Here is a 22,567-nt window from a genome sequence, read left to right as displayed (position 1 = left end):
CACAGACACACACACACAGACACACACACAGATACACACACAGACACACACACAGACACACACACAGACACGCACACACACACACACACACACACACACACACACACACACACACACACACACACACACACACACACACAGACACACAGACACACACAGGCACAGACACACACACACACACAGACACACACTAGTCAGCACTAAACACTGTAAACAGGGAGCAATGCCAGTCAAGCGGTTCTTCCAAGAGCTCCTCAGTAAATACTGACAAGCAGAATACATACAAGAGGACAGCGTAGCAATGTGGAATTCATCATTTAGTACATCTACACGTACAAGTACATGTCTGCTCAATCACAACGTGCTTGCTATCCATAGATTGGTATTTGTCTTTTCTATCCACTCAAAGTTATATCTGGCTCCATGATCAACCGACCCCAGTCTGTCTGCTATACACTCTACTAAACACACGGGTGATGTTGCGGTGCACGTTAGGATGAAGACCAGTCACAGACACATTGCACCTGCCTGTCCACTTTGAACTATTCAATGTGTATCATATGGCTGATCCCACAGCTGTAATGTGCTAAACATCTGAAGTCTGGACCACATGCTGGCAAGATACAGCAAGATACAGCACAGTGACATACTTGATAATCATTTCCAGCGCCTGGCCAACGGAAAGCTCTTTCGAACCGATGTGGCTGAAATTGAGATGGTGGGCCAGATAGGCGGATGCTTCCAGTAGCCGGTTGAACTCCTTTTCCACCATCACATCTACACTCTTGGGAACCTAAAACAAGAAGAAAACGGAAGTCAATGCAATTGGAAATGGGCTGGCATTGACTGGCGACTAACAAACCAGATAGCAAACTAAGCACCGATTGAAACATAGAAACTACATGTATGTGTGCACAAAATGCCAATCTGTATCACTCACCAAGAACTTCAAAGGAACAAAAGAGTTATTGACAAGACAAAAAGCAGCTAAACTAGCATTTCCATCCAGACTTGAGAGCCCTGACATGTGCCTATACACGGGCGTTTGCTGATGATGTAATTGCACAATGTCTACTTTAAATGATGACATAATTGCATAACCTCTACAATGCTCCATTCAAGTCAGGGATGCTGGCAATGAAAATGATGGCCCAGGGTCGATATATTGGGTAGGGTTTTCTTCTTTCTTTTCTTCAAGGTAAATTGTAAGCAAGCGCAGCACAACCCACTGGAATGGACCAGTATGGATGAAAACAGTCAAGTGTTGGCAGCTTGCGCAGGTATCCAGTTACCAGCAACACCACGCTAATACAAAGCACTTACAGGTTCTCCTGATGTATCGTACAGCGGACATGTCTGCCGGATTCTGAAAAGATCCATTGAGATTTGCTTGGAAAGCACAGCCAATGGATTTCCTCCTGCAAGGACAAAGTTGAGCAGAATTCTGTCAACCAATACTGCCAACCAATATTATTCACATGTAGGAGCACTGTGCACACACACCCAGTAAAGTAATCACAGTGCCCATACAATGCCTTTTCTTGTCGACTACACAAATCACTCCAAAGGCTCAACACAGGCCACAGTTACTACATGTACATAGCTGACAGCATCTGATCTTGGTCTTACCTAGCCCTGTCAAAACCATGGCTCCAAGATCGGCCACAAAATTCTCCTTGCGGAAACTAGCAACTCGACCACCAACTCTTTTCTACAGCGGCACATATTGCACAAACACACACACATACACACACACAAAAAGCAGCACCATAAATTAATAGTCTTTGCTGTGCCACCCTTTAGCGATGCTGGACAGAACAATATATGTGCACAACAGCCAGGCACATACGTTTCACATCACCGCACTAGTATACAGGATGCCGGACACAACATCAGGATAGCACATCACAAACACAGTGTGATAACTGGTTCCACATGTCAGCATGAGGTAGTGCAGAGCCAGTTAATGGTGGGGTCTGTTGTTGGCAGAGTGTTCGGTGTACAGAGTGCACACAGCCTGTAGTTGTCTGGTGACCACATAACCATGCACCTCAGAGTTGCAACACATCACTCTGCTTCACTTCGGCCTTGTTACTTGCGTGACGTCACCAGTCAGATTGAGCAAGGATGTCATGCTCGCCTGCTATCAGTCATCAAATGATATTATGATATAAAGTGGTCCATTTCTCAAGGCAGAGGAAGCCTGATGGCTATTGTTCCAAGCCTGCCGACCTGAAAAGATGTTTGGTTCTTTTGTCGCAAAGCAATGATCACACAGACGTTACATGTACATCTAATGCAACACCACCATAATGGCTATGGACTGCACATGGATATTGAAAAGAAAGAGAGAGAGAGAGAGAGAGAGAGAGAGAGAGAGAGAGAGAGAGAGAGAGAGAGAGAGAGAGAGAGAGAGAGAGAGAGAGAGAGAGAGAGAGGAGACCATGTTGGCTGACTCACCCGAGCTTCGAGTACAACAACTTCAAAGCCGAAGGAAATGAGCTGCCGAGCCGCCGCCAATCCAGCTACACCAGCACCGATGACTATCACACGTGGACGAACATCAAGTTCTACACGCAAACACAATACACAAAAGCAAATCATATCACAACATCATAACAGACGAAAAGCCACACCAGCCAAGCAAGTACTAATAAGGATCACCTACCTACGATGGGTGACATTCTGCGATACACACCGAAGTTGATGAGACCGACTCTGGTAAGGTATTGGAAAACTCGCTCGAGCAAATCTTGATGATTTTCTGCACAACAACCAGAAGACCAATCAAATCATAGAAAAGGTCATACACCAAGCAGCACCACGACCAGACACTACTTTCACCAACTCCATATTATGGCATAAGACAAACTGTAGTACAGGGGAGAAGAGTCCGCTACAAATACATGTACTGTCAATCTCACTGCCGAAGATTGGTATGTGGGGTGATTCGACAGTCATTTTTGGGAAACACCTGGGAAAACTTGCTCTTTTTCTAGGTTTCGCCTTGTAGGGTATGCTCAATACACTCCATGTGTACACTCTACAAGGAGATTTTAGGCTGTGTTCACATGAGACTTTTCAACCCGGGCTAAGTTGGACACGGGTTGTGTTTCAACTCACCATGAAAACAGCAAGCCAGCAGGCTAATCATTGCACCCAGATAACACCTGCAGCCAAAGCAGCACACCGTTGCTGCAGAGATGGGGCCCTACAGCCTCTGTGGAGACGCTGGCCACCTCACGAAGTGCTCCTATTTCAAGAAACTTAGTTGATAATGTAACGCATCTGCCCGCATATTCTTGATTTCCATGAAATCATTGTATTACTGCTGCATCATGTCATGATGCACGTTCCGCGCTCGCGTTGCCGCATACGGGACTGAGATTACATATTCGTACATGTACAGTACAACCTTTCTTGCACCAGCATTTTCCTTTTATGACCATTCCTTGCCGAGGAAAAGCAGTCGTTCTCTCATGGTCTGCTGACCGCCATTGCTCATCCTTTTTCCCTGTTTCCTGTTTGTAATTATAGCGTAATCATGTGGTAGTTTGCTCATAGTGTGGTGTGGAGGCTGAACGCGGACTTAGGCTACGGACGTCGTAGAACACATGGTATTTTAGGAGCACCAGACATCTAAATTTCCTAAAACAAGCACTGTTTATTCAGATTTTGTGTCCGGGCACAGCGGCATATCAGTAACCTCACTGGGTCAACCATCTTCATGTATACACCCACCTCTATTTTTCTTCCCACCATACAGACTTTCAGACTCGGTAGAAAACTCTCATGTAAACATAGCCTTTATGTAACAGATGCACAAGCCAAGTGCAAGAAATGGTTTAGGGGCCGTCCCAGGTTACTAATAGTATTTCCAAAACGAAACGTTTTCGTTTGGGGGTGGGTGGGTTTTAGGAGTTTCGTTCTGAAAGTAATTATAGCATGCAGGTGGAGAATGCCCAGTTACTTCTGGATGCCGAGAATTGACATCAATATTTGGTTGGAATTCGTATTACCTGCAGAAAAGGTAGGTAGGTGTGTGGGGGCGGAAAAGTACTAAAAATTTACGTTTTGTAAAAGCAATCGGTAACCCCGAACGGCCCCTTAGCAAATACAACATTGAAAAAAAAGTTTGCTTGGAGAACCCGGGTATCGATCCCGGTACCTCTCGCATGCTAAGCGAGCGCTCTACCATGTGAGCTAGTCCCCCTGCTTGAAGGCTTCAGCTTCAAATGCAACAAAGTACATACAGCACTTGAGATCTAGCATGATCGTGCACCACAGCAATCAAAGTTTTTTTTCTACATACATGTACCGTAAAGTACCGTCGATCCGCCCCGCACGCCATGTCGCTTCCCAGCTGGGTTTTCGGCAGGGGGCGGGAATTAGATCAACGCTGTCAAGTGCAGTACGATGTACAACAATGTGGAAGATCAGACTCGATGTGCTGGATTGTGCACATTTTCATCCTGCACTGGCACGTATTGTGTACAGCAGTGCATGCGTCGGTTCAACATCGTATTTCGTTGTATACGCCGAAGTCGCTTTACAGGCAAAACATCGACAGGGGGCGGATCAACGGTACTTTACGGTACCTCCCAATGCAGCGTGCGCATTGCGCAATTCTACATAAACATTTATCACAATTCATTTCCGAATGATGCCATTTTCATGATGTAACCCATTTGACTGAACACAAAGACACACTGTATGCACCTTGGAAAAGATGCACAGAGCTAACCACACCAGGAAAAGTGACGTCACTCCGACAAGTCGTGAAAGCAGCCCATCGGCAGTTGTGCACTCTAGGGAGATCTGCACTCTTGGTTATGGCCATGTAACAAGCAAGGCAATCATTTATTACACAAAGTACAATCATGCAGCGGGGTACAATGTACTTGAAAACAAGCAAAGAAATGATTGCCACTCACTCGTACGCGAAGAGTCCACATGAGATCTGACACTATCAAGTGTAAGTTCATATTGCGGGCGTGACAGGAACATATGCAGCTGCAATGGAAGACAGGAACATGTACAAATAGGCATGCTCGTATGTCCATGGGAATGGCATGCCTTAGTTACAGGTTCTAATGAACAGTTTCATACTCCCTCTCCACCTTTCAGGGTATTACGCACTACATGTGTGTTCCTTGCACACGTTTATACAGGATCACATGGGGATTTGTCCGCAACACGTCCAGGATGGGTCTGATATAATACGGGTATAACGCTGCTTGCATCATCAATGATGACGACAACTTGAAGTTCTGTCGGGACACCAACCATAGTGAAGTTGCACACTTTCGGGGGTTACTAGTATGTACTCTTGATAGCACATAATGACCATCTATAGCACATAATGACCATCTATAGCACATAATGACCATCTATAGCACATAATGACCATCTAACCAGACATATACACACCTATGGAACTTCGCACACCTGTACAACGTGCATAAGGACCATGGTACATGTACAATGGATGTGCAAGCATGCAGTGTAGCAGTATTCACCCAAGAACTTCCAGCATTCTGGCACAGAGGTGTACACACATTACATTTACAGTAGTAGGCGAAAGCAATGGCATCATGGCAAGATCGTTCATGTAGATCTCTGTCACTCGTAACTCACTAGCAGTGGTGTCGTGTGATGGCCAGCCAGCTGCTGGGGCCGTCATGGGAGTGCATGCATGCATGACACAACAACAACGCCATTGCGCGGAGATACGACTTACAATAAAGTTGCGGAAATAAATGAAAGGCTTGTGCAAATATGGTGCTCGATGGACGTCGGGGAACATGTGCTTTTCTTGATCTGTCAGGGAGTTGGGTGGACAGCGTGAGGCATACGCTGCACCTGACAGTCCTGAACACAAGCAAGTTGACGACAAACATAGTGACGAAGAAAAGGACAAAAATGGCATATGGAAACAGTGGTGGTACGGGTAGCGGCAGCAGCAGCAGTGTAAGGCAATACCTGTCTTTCTTAGATGGCCAAAGGTACGATACGCGGAATCTGAGAGCTACATCATAAATAATCTAGAGCCAATTACAATAGGTAAGGGGCATTGGCTCAACTTGCCAGTATGGTGTTTCCACTGCTATAGACCATGATCACATGCATAAGAGACCTACCGCTGTTTGGCAGTGACTTCAAGTCACACATACTAAATGATTACCAGTGAGCGTAGGCTACAACCTCAAATAAGGTCACAATCCATCATTGGTGGGATGCATGCATGTGATATCCACTAACCTTCATCGGTGGAATCATCCATATCCTCGGGACCGGATAGTTGATTCTGCTGCTCATCATTGGATAGTGCACCCATATCGCCACCTGCAGCATCGCCAGCACCTACCCCATAGTACAAATCACTGCTATCTCGTAGCTGTATACTGGGCCCGGCATGTCCTCCACCACCCTCATCATCTGTCAAGTTATCCAGTGACACCGCAGTCTCCCGATATTCCACCTGTAGCGAAAACAGCAAACAGAAGCATGCATTCTTTCTCACTGGACATTTCGGAGCTCATCATACAGTACTGTACTGTAGTACTGCGATGATCATCATGGTGTTCAGGGTCCGTACATAGACACACATTTCAAGACACTTCGGCGCACAACCACCAACTTTTGAGGATTTTAAAACGACCAACCGCATAGTGAACAATATCACTAGCATTAAGTGCTCAACACAACACGCGGACCCATGAGCAAGTGCCTTGCGGTTATAGTGTATAGAAGATGGGACTACATTGTAGTTGTCCGCGAGAGTGCAGTACAGGGCACGATGGTGTCTAGTACAGTGCATATTATGTGTAGACCAATCACATGTGCACAGTGCAGGATGTACAGAAATCAAGTCAGCCGTGCACGAGTCAAACGCTGACTTTTCAGGATAAGCCATGTCTGCGAGAGTGCACAATAGAAGAATATTCACAGGCTTGAGGGAAAGATGCAAACGGGAAAGTCTGAAGAAAAATTGACTGTCACCACCAGGACTCAAACCAGGGACCTTCGCTTGAAGCCAGCGATGCTCTAACTACTGAGCTATAGTGTAGCTGTCATCCCAGCAGAGACCGTTCAACATTTTCTTCAGACTTCGTAGCTCACAGAAAGGGAGAAGTGAAGAGTTACAATTGTTTGATTGCAACTCAACTTTAATGTGTTCGCGATTATCAGGCAACGTAATTCTGAATTATTATGCTTGATGATTGCGTACGAGCGAAACTGGAGTTATAATAAAACCTCGCTCCGCCTGATCTCTAAGGAAGCTCTTCCCTTTGCGGTGTTGTACAGCGTGCGGACAGATGAGTAAATTCTACTGAGTTAAAAACTACCGGTATGTATTGCCACAAGCACTTAGGAATCCTTCACTATTTCTTTACAGGCAAATGTGTGCAAGGTATAAGTTATGGTTTTCAAGGGGTGCGCGGCAGCTGGCAATCACAGCAAGTCCACGCCCCTGATAGCATAAGGCTGCTGAACGGTCTGCATGTTTTAACAATACGGTCGGTAAGATACTTTGGATACGCATGTGCTGTTGGGCAACTGGAATGCCATCGCACAGAGCTCGGAATATCACCAGCCGTGACGGGCTGTATTGTATTGAGTATGATAGTCCAAGTACTACGAGGTTAAAGACTTCAGGTCCAATTGGATCCACTCGTCCCAGATTGGGGTATGACAGTGGGTAGATTGCTATAATAAGAACCTTTTGCCACGAGCTTCTACAGTTAAAGTATGAACACTGCTCCCCCCTCGCCCAGTCCATACTAAGATCAGCACACAGACCATGCTGACTCAAGTCAAAGTTTCGTGCCAACGTGAAATAAATTGGGCCAGAGTTCTCTTTCAGTAATCTTTCAATTTGTGATAATATCACAGTCCAAGTACTACTATAATAGAGACTATCAAAAAGTATTCTTTCTAGACCAAAGACCAAAGAGTGGTATATTTGATAAATAAAGATAACATATTTAGCTCGTAGCTGTACTGATGACGCCTTTATGGCCGAAACAGCTTGCTGTCTACAGCATTGGGTATCACGCTCCTCGGCTTTCGCCTTGTTGAGCACTCTCAGTAGGCTGCTCTAGTGCTGCTGCATCGCGCAATGCCCGCTACTTTTGTAGTTTGAGCACTCTGGCGCTAGAGCGATGAACTATCTTAATGTCTGTGGTGCCTCCTTTGCACCATGGCTGGTAGCTCGGCCTATTTAGCTCATAGCTGTACTAATGAGGCCTTTATGGCCGAAACAGCTTGCTGTCTACAGCATTGGATAAATAAAGATAGAATTATTTACGATACTTCTCCAGACGTTTCGTTGTTCTAAAAAACAGCGTCAGTGGATAAAGAATTCTTTATCCACTGACGATGTTGTTCAGAACAACGAAACGTCTGGAGAAGTATCGTAAGTAGTTCTATCTTTATTTATCAAATATACCACTCTTTGGTCTCGAAAGAATACTTTTTGATATTACAATGAGAGTGGATAATCAACGGCTTGTCCACCAACTCTTTATAATAGAGACTTAGTCGGAGGGAAACATATTAGCACACGAAGAGACGAAGCCAGTTGAAAATCTGATGAGGCCTTTCGTACCATTACTTCTCAAATCAGGACATGGTGATAATGTGACGAAGCATAACGGTGTCAATTAATACAGCATACTGGCGGAAAATTGTGATGAAACGTACACAGGCTGAATGATGGTGTGAGTTGCGCCACAGAGTACAAGAACTATAAATGTGTACGTTTCATCACAATTTTTCCGCCAATATGCTGTATAAATTGAAACCGTTATGCTTCGTCACATTATCACCATGTACTGATTAGAGAAGAAATTGGTACGAAAGGCCTCATCAGATTTTCAACTGGCTTCGTTTCTCCGTGTGCTAATTTGTGATATACGCACATTCAATCATTATCGAGGGAAAACTGATTCAAATGTGCATTTTCATATTACTAGTAAATGCATGACCCAAGTGGAGTGTTTAGTCCGGCCCATGGCATGTGTTGCCCTACTGGTGGTTTCCCCACCATTCGACACACTGAAGTTCACGACATTCTTGCCGACTTACTGAGGTTTGCTCGGATGTCACTGTCGAGCCTCAGCTTGCTCCGGTTTCGGGAGACGTGTTTCTGGCAGCCTCAACTAACAAAGCCAACGCTGCTCGCGCTGATATCCGGGCTCGAGGGCTGTGGACCAGTGCACAGAATGTTTTCCTGGATGTCCGGGTTTTTCATCCCGATGCTCCGTCCTATGCTACCAGACCTCTCGAGAAACTGTTGGCGGAGCATGAGAGGAAGAAGAAGCTGGAGTATGCTGAGCGCATCATCAATGTGGACCGTGGGTCCTTTACTCCACTAGTTTTCACCACGGCCGGTTGTTGTGCGCCAGAGTGCTCCAGATTTGCCAAGGGCCTGTGTGGTCTCATTTCAAATGGGGACACGAAGTTGGATGCCGAGACAATGACATATGTCCGGTGTTGTCGACTCGCTTTTGCATTGTTGCGGTCGGCGATCATGTGCATCCGCGGTGCCCGATCATCATATCACCGTCCTGTAAATGCGTTACAAGAGTTGGCAATCTCGGAGGGCCGGCGGTGAGTTTTTTTGGAGATGATGTTGGACAGGACAGTGCCCATGCATTTTCCTGGCAATTTTTTGTTTTGTGTTTTTTAATCAAAAGGGGAGTAGGGATTCTTGACTCTTTCCTCTACCAAATGGCACTGTTTACAAATACAATTGTTTTCATGTTTTGGTGTTGTGTGCAATCCTTCACCATGGCACCATGAATTGTATTCTGTTTGCCCGTAAAAGAGGCTTGATCGTACCCAAGTGGAGTGGAATCTCATAAAAACTGAATACTGTATAAGTACAAATTTTCGTTCAAGAAATCTTTCGTTATTTCACTCCACCTACCGGCTTGTTCCGCACTAAATTTCGTTTTTGGTCAAGGTCTGTCACCCCGAACGTTCAGGAAAAAAAATAGTTTGGTACAAACTTTCGTTATTTCGCGCCCCCTAAACGAATATAGCGAAAGTTAATTCCAAACGAAAATTAGTACTTAGGCCATGGTAAAAAAATAAAGTTGATTCTCAGGTCATGAGCCTGTGAAAATCGGTGCGAGCGAGCGATTTTTTATTTTATTTCCCACAATTTTTATATTTCCAAAGATAGGGTCACACATATGTACATGGTCACATGTTCATTATATTCAGGCCAGGGATCGGGAGTAGAAAAATACCGGGGCTCCCTGATTCATGCCTTTCGCATTGACCTTTTTCATGCACGCATATGCATGCATAGAAATAAAATAAAAAACGTCGGTGCGCCGCCAAAAATCGGTGCGCGCGTACTTGAGAATCAAAGATAATTTTTACCATGGCCTTATAGTTATACAGTACCCCAGCCAGCTGTGAAGTATGTACATGTACCATTTTTCCAGCCTTGAATTGAGATTGGAGATTTTTATCACTGCCTCCAATGTCTAGACATTCTTAGAATTCTGGAGCAGGAACTGTGACTTTCCCGGGGCTCAACAGTATGTAGAATATGTGTCATACAATTTGAAGAATTAACTCACCCGTGATCTTTTTCTGTAACTGTACCGCCTGGGTTCTTCCTCAAACTCTACGTCGTCCAAATCGTCACCATCTGCAGATAACCGGTGACGAGTTTTTCCAGGCGGTGCAGGCAAAGAAAAGGAGTCCTGGCCACTGGGAATTTCCATCGCCTGAGCTCTTTATCTAGCTACATGAACTTAACTGATGCCTACGACTCTCATACAATTTTCTGATGGAGAGAAAATTCTCGATATATCGTGTGCGAAAGAAACAATTTTAGGAAATTGTTAACACCGAAGGTCACTTGTTGTTGATGTTGATGGTGTCCACGATTCACAGCCACGACCCTAGCTTTCAGAACCTTTCTCGAGCTAAGACATGTGCAGGGCTCCAATGTCAGCTAGTTCAGGCAAGAGACTCGTTCGAAATGCTAGCTGTACACCTAGGTACCAAGGAGGTACACACACACACACACAACACTCAAATTTTTGAGTTCCTCGAACTCGAACTCGAAGGTCACGATCTATCACCACGTCACGCCGTCGAGCATGAGAGGTTCATACGTCACGACTGAGCAGCTAGCGCCCTTGCCATGCATATCCCGCGACCGCGGGTAGAGCGACGATATCGAGCATACCGGTATCTAGCTACTACGCCTACGCGTAGATCTACGGTGCTGGCAACTGAAATCCGACCACCCCGGATTTCAGTTGCCAGCACTATGTACTATCGTACAGACTACACTAATCTACAGATCTAGATGTCAGTGCTCAGTCGGAACAGCGCGCTGGCCTTAGCTCTAGCTAGCTAGCCGCTTGCGAGTTGGCCACGATGACCCGACGCTCGTACGAGTGCACAGACTACAAATGTAGACGCCATTCGATATTCATCATTTCAGATAAAAGTTTTGGGAGCGAACAACCATCGCAAACACTGAAACAGTGGATTTAGGTCTGAGTCGCAGACTCGCAGATGAACTGATGTCATGCATGATGAAGACTAGACAACCTCCAACTCCAAGCCCAACATCAGCCATTATTTTAACATCTGCGACTATACCTACCTCGTCCTGATTTCGCAGTTGCTTCTTCGTGTTGGGTTTCCGCTTCGCTGGAGGCTGAAAAATTGAGGGCACTGCTCCATGGATGAGGGCCTTCTTAGCGGGCATACCTGTCAGCTCGGCCCTCAAGTCTCTCTGGACCGTAAAGTCTTGCTGGCAAAAATGCAGCGAACAAACATAGCTCGTGCTTCGAAAACTGGCTGGTAGGTTTTCACGGCATATGGCCACATCCCAGCGTTTCGCCAAGAGGTCATCCTTCGGGAACCTGTGAAAACTCACACCTGCAGGATGTTTCGTCCTGCTTGTGCAGCCAACGACACAACAACTTGGCATCGCCGCCGCCGCGCAGCCTGTTCTGCTGTTCAGGTGACTTGGCAAACTGTACGTTCCTGTCACAAAGAAAGTGAGACCGAAGATTCAAAGTAACACATGAGAGAGTCGTACACAATGTCATGTAAGATTACTAATTGCCACTCTAAAACTGTACAACAAAAGTCAATGCAACGACGTCTATATGTTCGCATATTGCCACAACTTTTCATTGAGCAAACAGGGTTTCGCGCAGGCCGTAGACTGCGTGGTATAGAGTAGTACGGTGGAGCAGATCTTCAACTTACGTATAATTATGCTGATTGAGAAATACCGAGATCGGCAGCTACATGTAGACCTAGGTACCTGCACCACAATTAAAATAATTATTGACTTTTCAATTATGTACATGTACTACATGTACTATTACGTTTCCGTAATAAAGCTTTCGACCCTGTCTGTACAATAATTATTAATGACTAATGTACTGGCCTTGTTCAGAATCAGCGCCGCTATGGCATCGTCATCAAGCCGCCGCATAATTATTATTGTGATAACACTCATTGAGTCATAAAAATATTTACACTGTGACAGTACATGACTTTGTACTACTACCGTACTGGCAATATTAGGCCGAGTAAAAAAAATTACTAGATGATCGTCCTTTTTTTTGGAAAAATCGGGGAGGGCGGGAGGATTTTATTTTTATTTTTTTACTTTTTACCCTCTCATGCACACGGCTGTTAGCTGCACTTGGATCGCGGCAACTTAGTTTTCTGCACGTGAACCATGAAAAATCAATGCATGCTCATGCATGTTCATGCATAACCAGTCAGCTGGCCTGCTCGCCCACGCATTTGACAGGTAACAATTCCATCAAATTTGAGATATCGCTTCGTTCTAAGTCTCAAAACAGTTCTAAAGTCACCAAACCACGCTGGTAATCGATGGCTATTCAATGTTAACATCTTCAGGAAGACTTCAGCCGTTTCCCGAGAGTTTGGGCATCGTTGCCGTTATTTTTCACGGTGTTCTTCTTCCTCCTGTCTGGAGCTGCAATTGCATCCTGGAATTATTTGAAAGGTATTTCGTGCGGGCTGTGGGGGGGTTCCAACAGGCATAAACTGACATCGCTATAGGATAACTGGTAACTTTCACCCTTCAAGGAGGTAGAGCAATGAGAATTTTTTTGTGGCGGTCGTCCAATTTTTGTGGCGGTCGTGGCTGTATTTGTGCACTTCCAAGGCTTTCATTCTGCCTGATACTACTCTCTACTGTATGGGAATCGTTGTTTAGGCACATGTAGCTGTCTTATTTGGTAGATCTGCTGTTTTCAATCACTTGGGACACTTTGTCTAGCCTATTTGTCTTTCGTTCGTGCCATCTATCAGTTTTGTGGGGTGCCTTGACCTGTATTTGTGAAGTTCTCGAGTAAAGACCCTAATTCTTGACTGGAGTCACGTCTTGAATTGAATTTGCTGGGTGAGCCCGGCCTCGTTCACGCAGTTGTACTTATCGTAATAGTCAATATCTGCTTGCTGGACGGACTAGCGGCTAGAATAGGGATGGCCAAATAGTCCAAGTGTGTACTAGTACACGATTATTGTTTCCATCATCGTGAAATGAGCGTTGTCGAATTGCAGTCGTCTGCCTTTGGCACTGAGGACATGAGGAGAGTTGATTGTTGCTTCTGCTCAGCAATGAAGCGATCATCAGCTCTCTTTGTTCTAATTATTGAGAGAACATACCGGCATCGCTATCAAGTAAAGATTAGGCAAACCTCGCCAACGTCCAAAGAGAGTCGAAGATATTCTCCAAATGCAAAGACGATCTTTGTGAGTTTGTGACTTGCATTTGCGTGCATACATGAGCAAGTCACGGACCACGGCACGTGCGCGGTTACCATGCCATCTCGAACCGACGCCATCTTTCTAAGTTGCCGCTTCTTGACAGCCGTGTGCACACAGTGTACACAACAACATCAAGGTTTTTTCCTCTTTTTTTCTTTTTTTTTCTTTTTTTCTTTTTCTTTCTTCAGCAGATCGATACTGACGTTGTGATACTAGTAGTATAGGGAGGTTCTGCTCTACGTTTTGGGAACGCGACGCAAAGAATCACGCGAACTTTCTTCGCGTTCCCGTAGCGTAAAGAAATGCTGTTCTGCTCTACGTTTCACCTAGAGAAGTCACGTGGAATGTGTACTGGGAATTTCCCCTTCCATATTTGGCAGTTTTCTGCATGCAGTTGATCGATACCCAGCAAATCCGTACTCATTTTCTCTGCGTGTGCCACAACGTAGAGAACCCCATCTCCGCGTAGAAATCTGGAGCCAAAACACGCGAAGCCGTAGACTCTAACCCAGACACCTGCTCTCTACGTGATTTCTCTACGTTTCACGTATAGCAGAACCTCCCTTATGTGGTCCCAGCGCACTGACGGTGTCGCCCACTGGCGCTTCTGGACTGACATTGATCTTACTGCCGTCCTTGGAATTTCCCACACTTATTATTATTATTATTATTATTATTAAATTTTTGATAGGGCAATCCCCACAGGCCTAAGGCCTTTTGACAGGGTACCCTAAAAAATGAAGAACAGAATTACGGAAGGTATGCAAGGAAGAACTTGAGCGGACCTCCGCTGGGAGGGCATTCCAGCGGTCAGAGCCAAGGAAAGTGACAGAAAATAAACCATAGCGACGTTTGGCTGTCGGAAGAGCAAGGGAAGAGGACACTTGAGAGCGGGTGCGAGAACTAGTGCAGGTAGAATTAGAGCGGAGACAGAAACAGTTAGCAACAAAGACACTAGCCAGATCATGAAGCGCACGGTACGTTAGAACGTACAGCTTGAATTGGTACCTGACAGACAAGGGAATGATATGGTAGCGGGCAAGAACAAGGGAGACATCAGATAGGCGGGGCATGCAAAATACAATACGCAGCGCTCTATTACTAAGTCGGACAACACGGTCATGGAGGGAGGCAGAAAGGCAGTGAGCAAAGGAATTAGACCCATACTCAAGTATGGACTGAATGGAACAGATGTAGAAAGCCCTCTTAGCATCGATCGTTAAATGGTCTCGGACCTTTCTAAACATTCCTAACTTACAGCCTATTTTACGTTCTAATTGTGCAATGTGAACTCCAAAGGAGAGATGTTCGTCAAGAACTATACCGAGGTATTTCACGTGTGCACTAGGGGTGATGGTGACATCTTCAATCTGAACGTTGACATCGGGGTCAAGAGGTTTCGACTTTGGCCTGAACACAACAAGCTGGGTTTTCGAGGAGTTCAACATAAGACCTCTCGTTGCCAAGAATTCCTTTACTTTGATGATGTCCTCTGTGAGGTCTTTGCATAAGTTCTGGACATTCTTCCCCGCCCTGTATAAAGACACATCATCTGCGTATTGACGGGCTTTGCAGTGTTTGGGCACAGCGGGGAGTTTCCTCACGGACAAGTTAAATAGAAACGGCCCTAAAACAGAGCCTTGTGGAACGCCTCTGTTGCTTGTGTATGGTTGCCCTTGTTGAGTCTTAGTGACCACGCACTGTTGTCTGTTTGTAAGGTAGCTGTGAAACCATTGCAGAGCGACTCCGCCAATACCAATCTCAAGTAGTTCTTGAAGTAACATGTTGTGGTTGACAGTGTCAAAGGCCTTTGACATATCAAGGAAGGCAGCCACTACGTAGTCACCCTTGTCCAAGGCAAGCATCCAATCGTTGGTAACACAAGTCAGCAAGTCTTCGCAGGAGTGGCCTCTGCGGTAGGCGAATTGCTCTGCAGGGAGATGTTGCAGTGCGGGTGGTGCATTCTGGATGTAGCGTATGAGTTGATCATGCACTATGTGCTCAAGTAACTTTGACATATGGGGGAGCAGTGATATTGGTCTGTAGTTGGAGGAGACCGACCTATCACCGCGCTTGTGGATGGGGCGAACATGGGCTGACTTGTACGGAGCTGGGAATTCACCAGACGTCAGAGATTCAGATAACAACTTGGATAGTGAGGGAGCAATCTCATCGTTGATTAACTTGTAAGCAGCAACTGGAACATTGTCTGGTCCGGTGGCTTTACGGCTTTTCATGCGTTGGATGTAGAATTGCACTTCCGGAACACTGACTGATGAAAACTGAGCTAATGAGTATTCAGGTAGAGGGCCGTGGGGCATGCAAGGTGCACTATCAGAAATCGAGGGATCGTTCACGACTTTCGCACTTGCTTGAACGCACGACATGACGGCTTCATCCTCCAACGCCTTCCCATTGTCAAGCGACCCATCACTGAATGTCCAGAACTTATGCAAAGACCTCACAGAGGACATCATCAAAGTAAAGGAATTCTTGGCAACGAGAGGTCTTATGTTGAACTCCTCGAAAACCCAGCTTGTTGTGTTCAGGCCAAAGTCGAAACCTCTTGACCCCGATGTCAACGTTCAGATTGAAGATGTCACCATCACCCCTAGTGCACACGTGAAATACCTCGGTATAGTTCTTGACGAACATCTCTCCTTTGGAGTTCACATTGCACAATTAGAACGTAAAATAGGCTGTAAGTTAGGAATGTTTAGAAAGGTCCGAGACCATTTAACGATCGATGCTAAGAGGGCTTTCTACATCTGTTCCATTCAGTCCATACTTGAGTATGGGTCTAATTCCTTTGCTCACTGCCTTTCTGCCTCCCTCCATGACCGTGTTGTCCGACTTAGTAATAGAGCGCTGCGTATTGTATTTTGCATGCCCCGCCTATCTGATGTCTCCCTTGTTCTTGCCCGCTACCATATCATTCCCTTGTCTGTCAGGTACCAATTCAAGCTGTACGTTCTAACGTACCGTGCGCTTCATGATCTGGCTAGTGTCTTTGTTGCTAACTGTTTCTGTCTCCGCTCTAATTCTACCTGCACTAGTTCTCGCACCCGCTCTCAAGTGTCCTCTTCCCTTGCTCTTCCGACAGCCAAACGTCGCTATGGTTTATTTTCTGTCACTTTCCTTGGCTCTGACCGCTGGAATGCCCTCCCAGCGGAGGTCCGCTCAAGTTCTTCCTTGCATACCTTCCGTAATTCTGTTCTTCATTTTTTAGGGTACCCTGTCAAAAGGCCTTAGGCCTGTGGGGATTGCCCTATCAAAAATTTAATAATAATAATAATAATAATAATAATAATCCTCGGAACGCATCAGCAACTGTTGCATCGGCAGGAACGACGCAGCCATACCACGACTTCAACACTTTCGTTGCAGCACGAATTTGCAAGAGAACGAAGGGCATCGCAACGACAGCACCAGATGATTCGAAACAGAGGACAACAACTCACTCTACAGATCTGCGTCAAGCTGGAACACAGTCAAGAACTTCGACATCGCGAAGCAACTACCAACAATTTACTTTTGACAAAGTAAGTTCGTCACGGAAAACGCGTGCACATGTTTCCTGCATCCGCGATCGGTAAAAAACCAACGATTTCGGCAAAAACTCACGATTTAAAAATAAAATATTTCTTGGGGCGCGGGCCGGGCGCTGACAAAAACTGGGGCGGACGGGGACGATCATCTAGCTTTTTTTTTTACTTGGCCTTAGGGAGGTTTAGTTCCCACGTAACGGAAACGCGTACGTGGGTGATCCACGGCCACGTAAAGTGGATGAAGGGCATCCACGTTGCAATGTTGTGTTTAGTCACACGGAACAAACAAAAGCATGAAGCTAAAGGCCAAAACCTGGTCAAAGACGAAGCTACCCCGGCCTAAGAAGCTCATCCAATATTTTGATTTCGTGCTTCGGAAACTTCTTCAGCTGAGCACCCTCACAGCTCGCACAATGCGTTCCATTCTGATTTTCACCCACGTTCTGGCGGAACGTGGGTGAGCCTCCATACACGGTATGTCGTGAATCAGAAAACGTCTGTACGTGGGTCACTGAGTATCACGTGGTACACCCACGTAAAGTACCCACGGATTACGTGGGACTATGTTGCCGCGTAACGCGTAACGCAGGGGGGTGCGGCGTAACGCGCGACCAGGCTAGTGCGACAAATTTTCGTTGAGTTCGTAACGCGCGTCCGGCGGGGTGCGGTGATCTTTTCATTGCAGTTTGCAAAAAATGATGCGGCAATAGCAAAAAAATGATGCGGCAATAGCAAAAAAGTGATGCGGCAATAGCAAAAAAAGGACTGCGGCAATATAGAAACCTGTGTAACGGCTCCTGTGCGACTTTGCATGTAACGCCCTGCGTGCGGCAAACATGTGCCAATGTAACGCTTCATGGCCTCCCTGCGGCAACATATATTGCCAGTACGGTATTCAAAGCATCCTTCTGAACATTCTCCCCTTCCTCGATGTGTGGAGCACTATCGAAACTAAACACCTAGCTTAGCAACGCCTAGTATAGTATCGACAGCTAGAAAGGAGAAGCAAAGAAAATAACACTGCAGCAAACGGCTTGCCTAATCTACACCATGCAATAGTTGACATTACAAAGTCTAAAACCATGTGATGGTCTGACCCGTCTTAAGATGTTCACTCAGCAGGTGACTCAATTGGGCACAGCTTGCTGATAGGACGGATTAGCGTAGACTTTCCAACTTGCACTTTCACGACACGCACATGTCCGTCTCGTCCAGGAAATGTCTCCAACGCTCTTGCCAGAGGCCAGTTACCGCGAGGGGTGTTCGGACCAGGGAGTCGTCAAATACCGGTATTTGACGACTCCCTGGTTCGGACTCAGCAACAGCATAACATCTCCGATCTTGACGTCATTATGAGGCTTCCGCCATTTCTTGCGCTGGGTAAGTAACGGAAGCCACTCCCGTATCCATCGCTGCCAGAAGTGGTGGACTACTTGTTGGACTCTCCTCCAGCGCTTCCGTGGGTTGAAGTCGGTTGTGTCGACCGATGATGGTGCAAATGTTCCTCCACACTGCCCGAATAGGAAGTGGTTCGGCGTAAGAGGCGGTTCATCTGACGGCGAGCTGGATGTGTACGTCAATGGTCTTGAGTTGATGAGACTCTCAGCTGCGACGAAAGCTGTGGTCAGCTCTTCGTCTGTGATGTCGGCAGATTTCAAAATCGCTGACACGGCTCGCTTAGCCGCACGTATCATTACTTCGAATACTCCACCGAAGTGAGGGGCGGCCGCCGGGTTGAACTGCCATGTCACCCTCTGATTCGCCACTGTCCGAATGATCTGCTCTTCATCCATTTGCGCAACAAGATCCTTCAATTCTCCTTGTGCGCCGACACAGTTGGTGCCGTTGTCCGAGATGACCCGTTCTGGCAGTCCCCGTCATCCAACAAAGTGGTAGAAGGCATTGAGGAAGGAGTTCGTGTCCATGCTGCATGCGATCTCCAGATGTACTGCCCTCGTGGCCAAGCAAGTGAATAGACACAAGTAGCGCTTCGTCCGCTTTCGCCCGCGGCCGTGTACTGTCTCAAACGGCCCAGCAAAGTCAACTCCAGCTCGAGCGAACGCCCTGAAGGATGGTGTGATGCGGCTCCGCGGCAATGGTGCCATCACTTGCTGTGTGGGTCTGGCCTTGAGTAGCTTGCATCGCGGACATTTCCTCTCGACGTCTCGGACGGCTTCCCTCCCAGCTACTATCCAAAAGCGGCTGCAAAGAGATGCGTACACCTGGTTGACGCCTCCGACATGCTGAGCTTGGTCGTGATGTTGCTGGACGATTAACCTGGTTACGGTATGGTGTCTTGGCAGGATGATCGGGTTGACGGCATCTCGTGGCAGAAAGTCTGCGAATTCAAGTCGACCACGGCAGCGTATGACACCCTCCTCATCGATGTACGGACACAAGGACCTCAAGGGACTACGCTCTGGAGTGGATTGCTTGTTCCGGAGCGCTGGCATCTCCGCATGAAACGCTTCTCCTTGCGCAAGCTTTATGATCTCCGTCTCTGCGGCTGCCAATTCGTCGGGCATCAGCTCCCCTCCCTGACGATCCTCCTTTTGTCGACGGCAGTTCTCACCGAACCGCAGCACCCGCGCCCACAGTCGTACTCCCCGTGCCCAGTTGATGAACCTGTTGGCATGGAGTGGGCTGGAATCGTCAACGTTAGCGGTCACTTGCAGCAAGCTGACCGTGGTTCCAGATGATACGGCGCTCACTTTCTTCTCCTCTTTCCGTGCCTCGGACTGCGGATAGGCTGGCACTGTTCCCATGGGCCATTTTCCGGCTCTTGTTGGAGGAAAGCAGGGCCATTCAACCAGACGGTCGTGTCGAGATTGGGGACCGTTGTACCCCTAGAGACCACATCAGCTGGATTCTGGTCTGTGGGAACATGGTGCCACTGTGACGGTTGGCTCTGGTTGTGGATCTCGCTGACTCGGTTCGCCACAAATGCCTTGTAACTTCGGCTCCTGCCTCTGATCCAGTAAAGAACATTCTGACTATCTGTCCAGAGTACCACGTCTGACATAGCTAAGCCTAGCGCACGAGTCACGACGCTTGCCAACCGAATTGCCATGACGGCCGCCATGAGCTCCAACCTTGGAATGCTCACTGAATGTAGAGGCGCCACCCTTGTCTTGGCTGCGACAAGGCGAGTTTGAACGCCACCACTGCTCTTCACACGAGCGTATGCGACGGCTCCATAGGCTTGCTCAGAGGCATCAGCAAATACATGGCACTGTAGCTTCGACTCCGTCGCTGCGATGCCGGTCGTCAGGTCGAAGTGTAGACATCTCGGTATCCGAATCTTGGCAAGCTCTGGCAGCTCATTGAACCACTGCCTCGTTTCCGCTTCCAGGGTAGGCTCTAGCGGATCGTCCCACTGCAGACCGGCAGACCACATTCGTTGCAGTAGCATCTTCGCGCAGACTGTGACTGGCGCCATGAAGCCGAGCGGATCGAAGATTGTTGCTGCTTTCTTCAGTACAGCTCGCTTCGTGAGCTTAACTTCTGTTGGCGGTGGTGAGAAGGTAAAGCCAAAGTTTTCTGTGCTCGCATCATACTGCACACCCAGCGTCCTGATGGTGGGCAGCGCTTCTCCGAAGGCGACGTTGGCAGCCCGGTCCACTTCAGGGATCTTGTCCATGATCTCCTGCGAGTTCGAAAGCCATTTCCTGGCGTGCATGCCTGCTTCGCCCCAGAGGCTGGTCAGTTGGTGGTAGTTGTCGATGCCAGCGCCCACCGACGGTGCGGAGTCCAGGCTGTCGTCCATGTACGTCGACTCGAGGACGGTTTCAGCGGCGTTCGGGTACTTCGATGTCGACGTTCGGGCATGCTCTTGCGTGACCTGAGGAATGCCGAAAGGCGGGCTCACGCCCCGACATGGCTACTTCCCCTTGTCTAACCCCCATACGAAAATGATAGTAGCCGACTAGCCGAAATTAAAAAAAAACAAAAACAAAAAAGGCGAACAGTTGACGCCGAAGACGACTCGCTGAAATTCGTACACTTCCGGCTTCTCACTGGGATCCTCTCGCCACAGAAATCGATGGAATGGCCTGTCCTCCTCTCTCAGCTGGATTTGTAAATACATCTCGCTGATGTCGCAAGCCAGTGCCACCGGGTATTTCCGGAACCTCAGTAGCACCTGGCTCAAATCTTGTTGGAGCTTAGGCCCTTGGTGAATCACGTCCTTGAGCGACGTTCCTTGCTGCTTGGCAGATGCATCGAACACGATGCGTACCTTTGTTGTGCTTTTGCCCATCCTCACAACTGGAAAATGTACCAATAACCAACTGGGGACGCTGTTCTCACCCACTGGCACACGGCGCACGTAGCCCTTGGCTTCATACTGCTTGATGGTGGTTGACACCCGTCCAGACTTTGCAGCTCCAGAGCCACTGGGGTGGTGAGGAACACCTCTTTGTGGCCGTTGAGGGTGTGAACAGACATCCTTTCCGGTTGCGGTCCCTGAACTCCCAGTTCGGCTGCTACATCGCTGTTAACGTAAGAGCGAGTGCTTCCGTCATCCAAGATGGCAGTAGAGTTTGCGGCTTCCTAGCAGTGCGTGAGATGCACCGGTCAGCTTGCGGTTGCCAGGCCATTCGTTCATCGATCAAGACGCCGAGGTATTTTCGAGGTATTTCGCGCTGGTGGTGTGCGGAAGGACATCATTTCGACAGCGTACCACCATGTCCGGCTGCTGCCCACTGCTGCTGGTAAAAACCAATACATTGATCTTCTTTGCATTTAATACAAGACCACGAGCGTCCAGCCAACTTGAGAGGGAGGTAACCGCCAAGCTGAGCGCATCAGACACCTCTTGCGCTGTCCGTCTTACACATGTCAGGGCGATGTCATCCGCAAACTGCAGTGATGATGCCGGCGCAGATTCAGAGGGGACATCTCTGGTGTGTATGGAGAACAACATGGCGGCCATGGCCGGACCAACTTTTCGGCCACCGACGATCTTTTTTACGACGCAGTAACCATGGTAACGTTATGTTGTGATCATCGATTGCACGTACGTAGATCTACGCGTACTTGCGATCTCGCTCTGATCTTGCCGTGCACGCGTGCGCGCTTGATCGAGCTAGCTAGGGCTAGCTAGCTGTAGCCTACGTGTAGGCTGTAGACCTAACGATTACGTCTGAGACTGTGGGCCTGTGCCGTGGCGCGAGTCGCGCGACCTGAAAGCACATGCCATGGTGGATTCTACCGAGTACATA

General features: G+C 47.5%; 1 protein-coding gene and 1 non-coding gene across 4 annotated transcripts in view; both read right to left on the bottom strand.

Annotated features, from left to right (window-relative positions):
• Positions 1 to 12,379, bottom strand: part of LOC135806261 (lysine-specific histone demethylase 1A-like) — a 20,459-nt gene extending 8,080 nt beyond the window's left edge. Inside the window, exons 1-10 of one of the 3 annotated variants that reach the window (XM_065320420.1) lie at positions 12,256 to 12,379; positions 11,642 to 12,027; positions 6,262 to 6,481; positions 5,741 to 5,871; positions 4,935 to 5,013; positions 2,669 to 2,764; positions 2,461 to 2,570; positions 1,630 to 1,711; positions 1,324 to 1,418; positions 651 to 793 (exon numbers count right to left, since the gene is read on the bottom strand). In XM_065320420.1, coding sequence (XP_065176492.1) covers positions 651 to 793; positions 1,324 to 1,418; positions 1,630 to 1,711; positions 2,461 to 2,570; positions 2,669 to 2,764; positions 4,935 to 5,013; positions 5,741 to 5,871; positions 6,262 to 6,481; positions 11,642 to 12,027; positions 12,256 to 12,358 — 1,445 coding nt within the window. In that variant the 5' untranslated portion in view covers positions 12,359 to 12,379. Of the gene's footprint in view, positions 1 to 650; positions 794 to 1,323; positions 1,419 to 1,629; positions 1,712 to 2,460; positions 2,571 to 2,668; positions 2,765 to 4,934; positions 5,014 to 5,740; positions 5,872 to 6,261; positions 6,482 to 10,598; positions 11,080 to 11,641; positions 12,097 to 12,255 lie in introns of those variants that run through there. The other 2 variants (XM_065320421.1, XM_065320422.1) reach the window with 2 other exon arrangements.
• Positions 4,141 to 4,213, bottom strand: Trnaa-agc (transfer RNA alanine (anticodon AGC)). Its single transcript has one exon. It is a non-coding gene; the product is annotated as a tRNA-Ala (tRNA).
• Positions 12,380 to 22,567: the final 10,188 nt, after the last annotated feature.

This window comes from Sycon ciliatum, chromosome 1 (genome assembly GCF_964019385.1).
Source record: "Sycon ciliatum chromosome 1, ocSycCili1.1, whole genome shotgun sequence".
Lineage (NCBI taxonomy): Eukaryota > Metazoa > Porifera > Calcarea > Leucosolenida > Sycettidae > Sycon > Sycon ciliatum.
The sequence above is the reverse complement of the archived record's forward strand: the minus strand, read 5'-3'. Positions and strand labels throughout refer to the sequence as shown.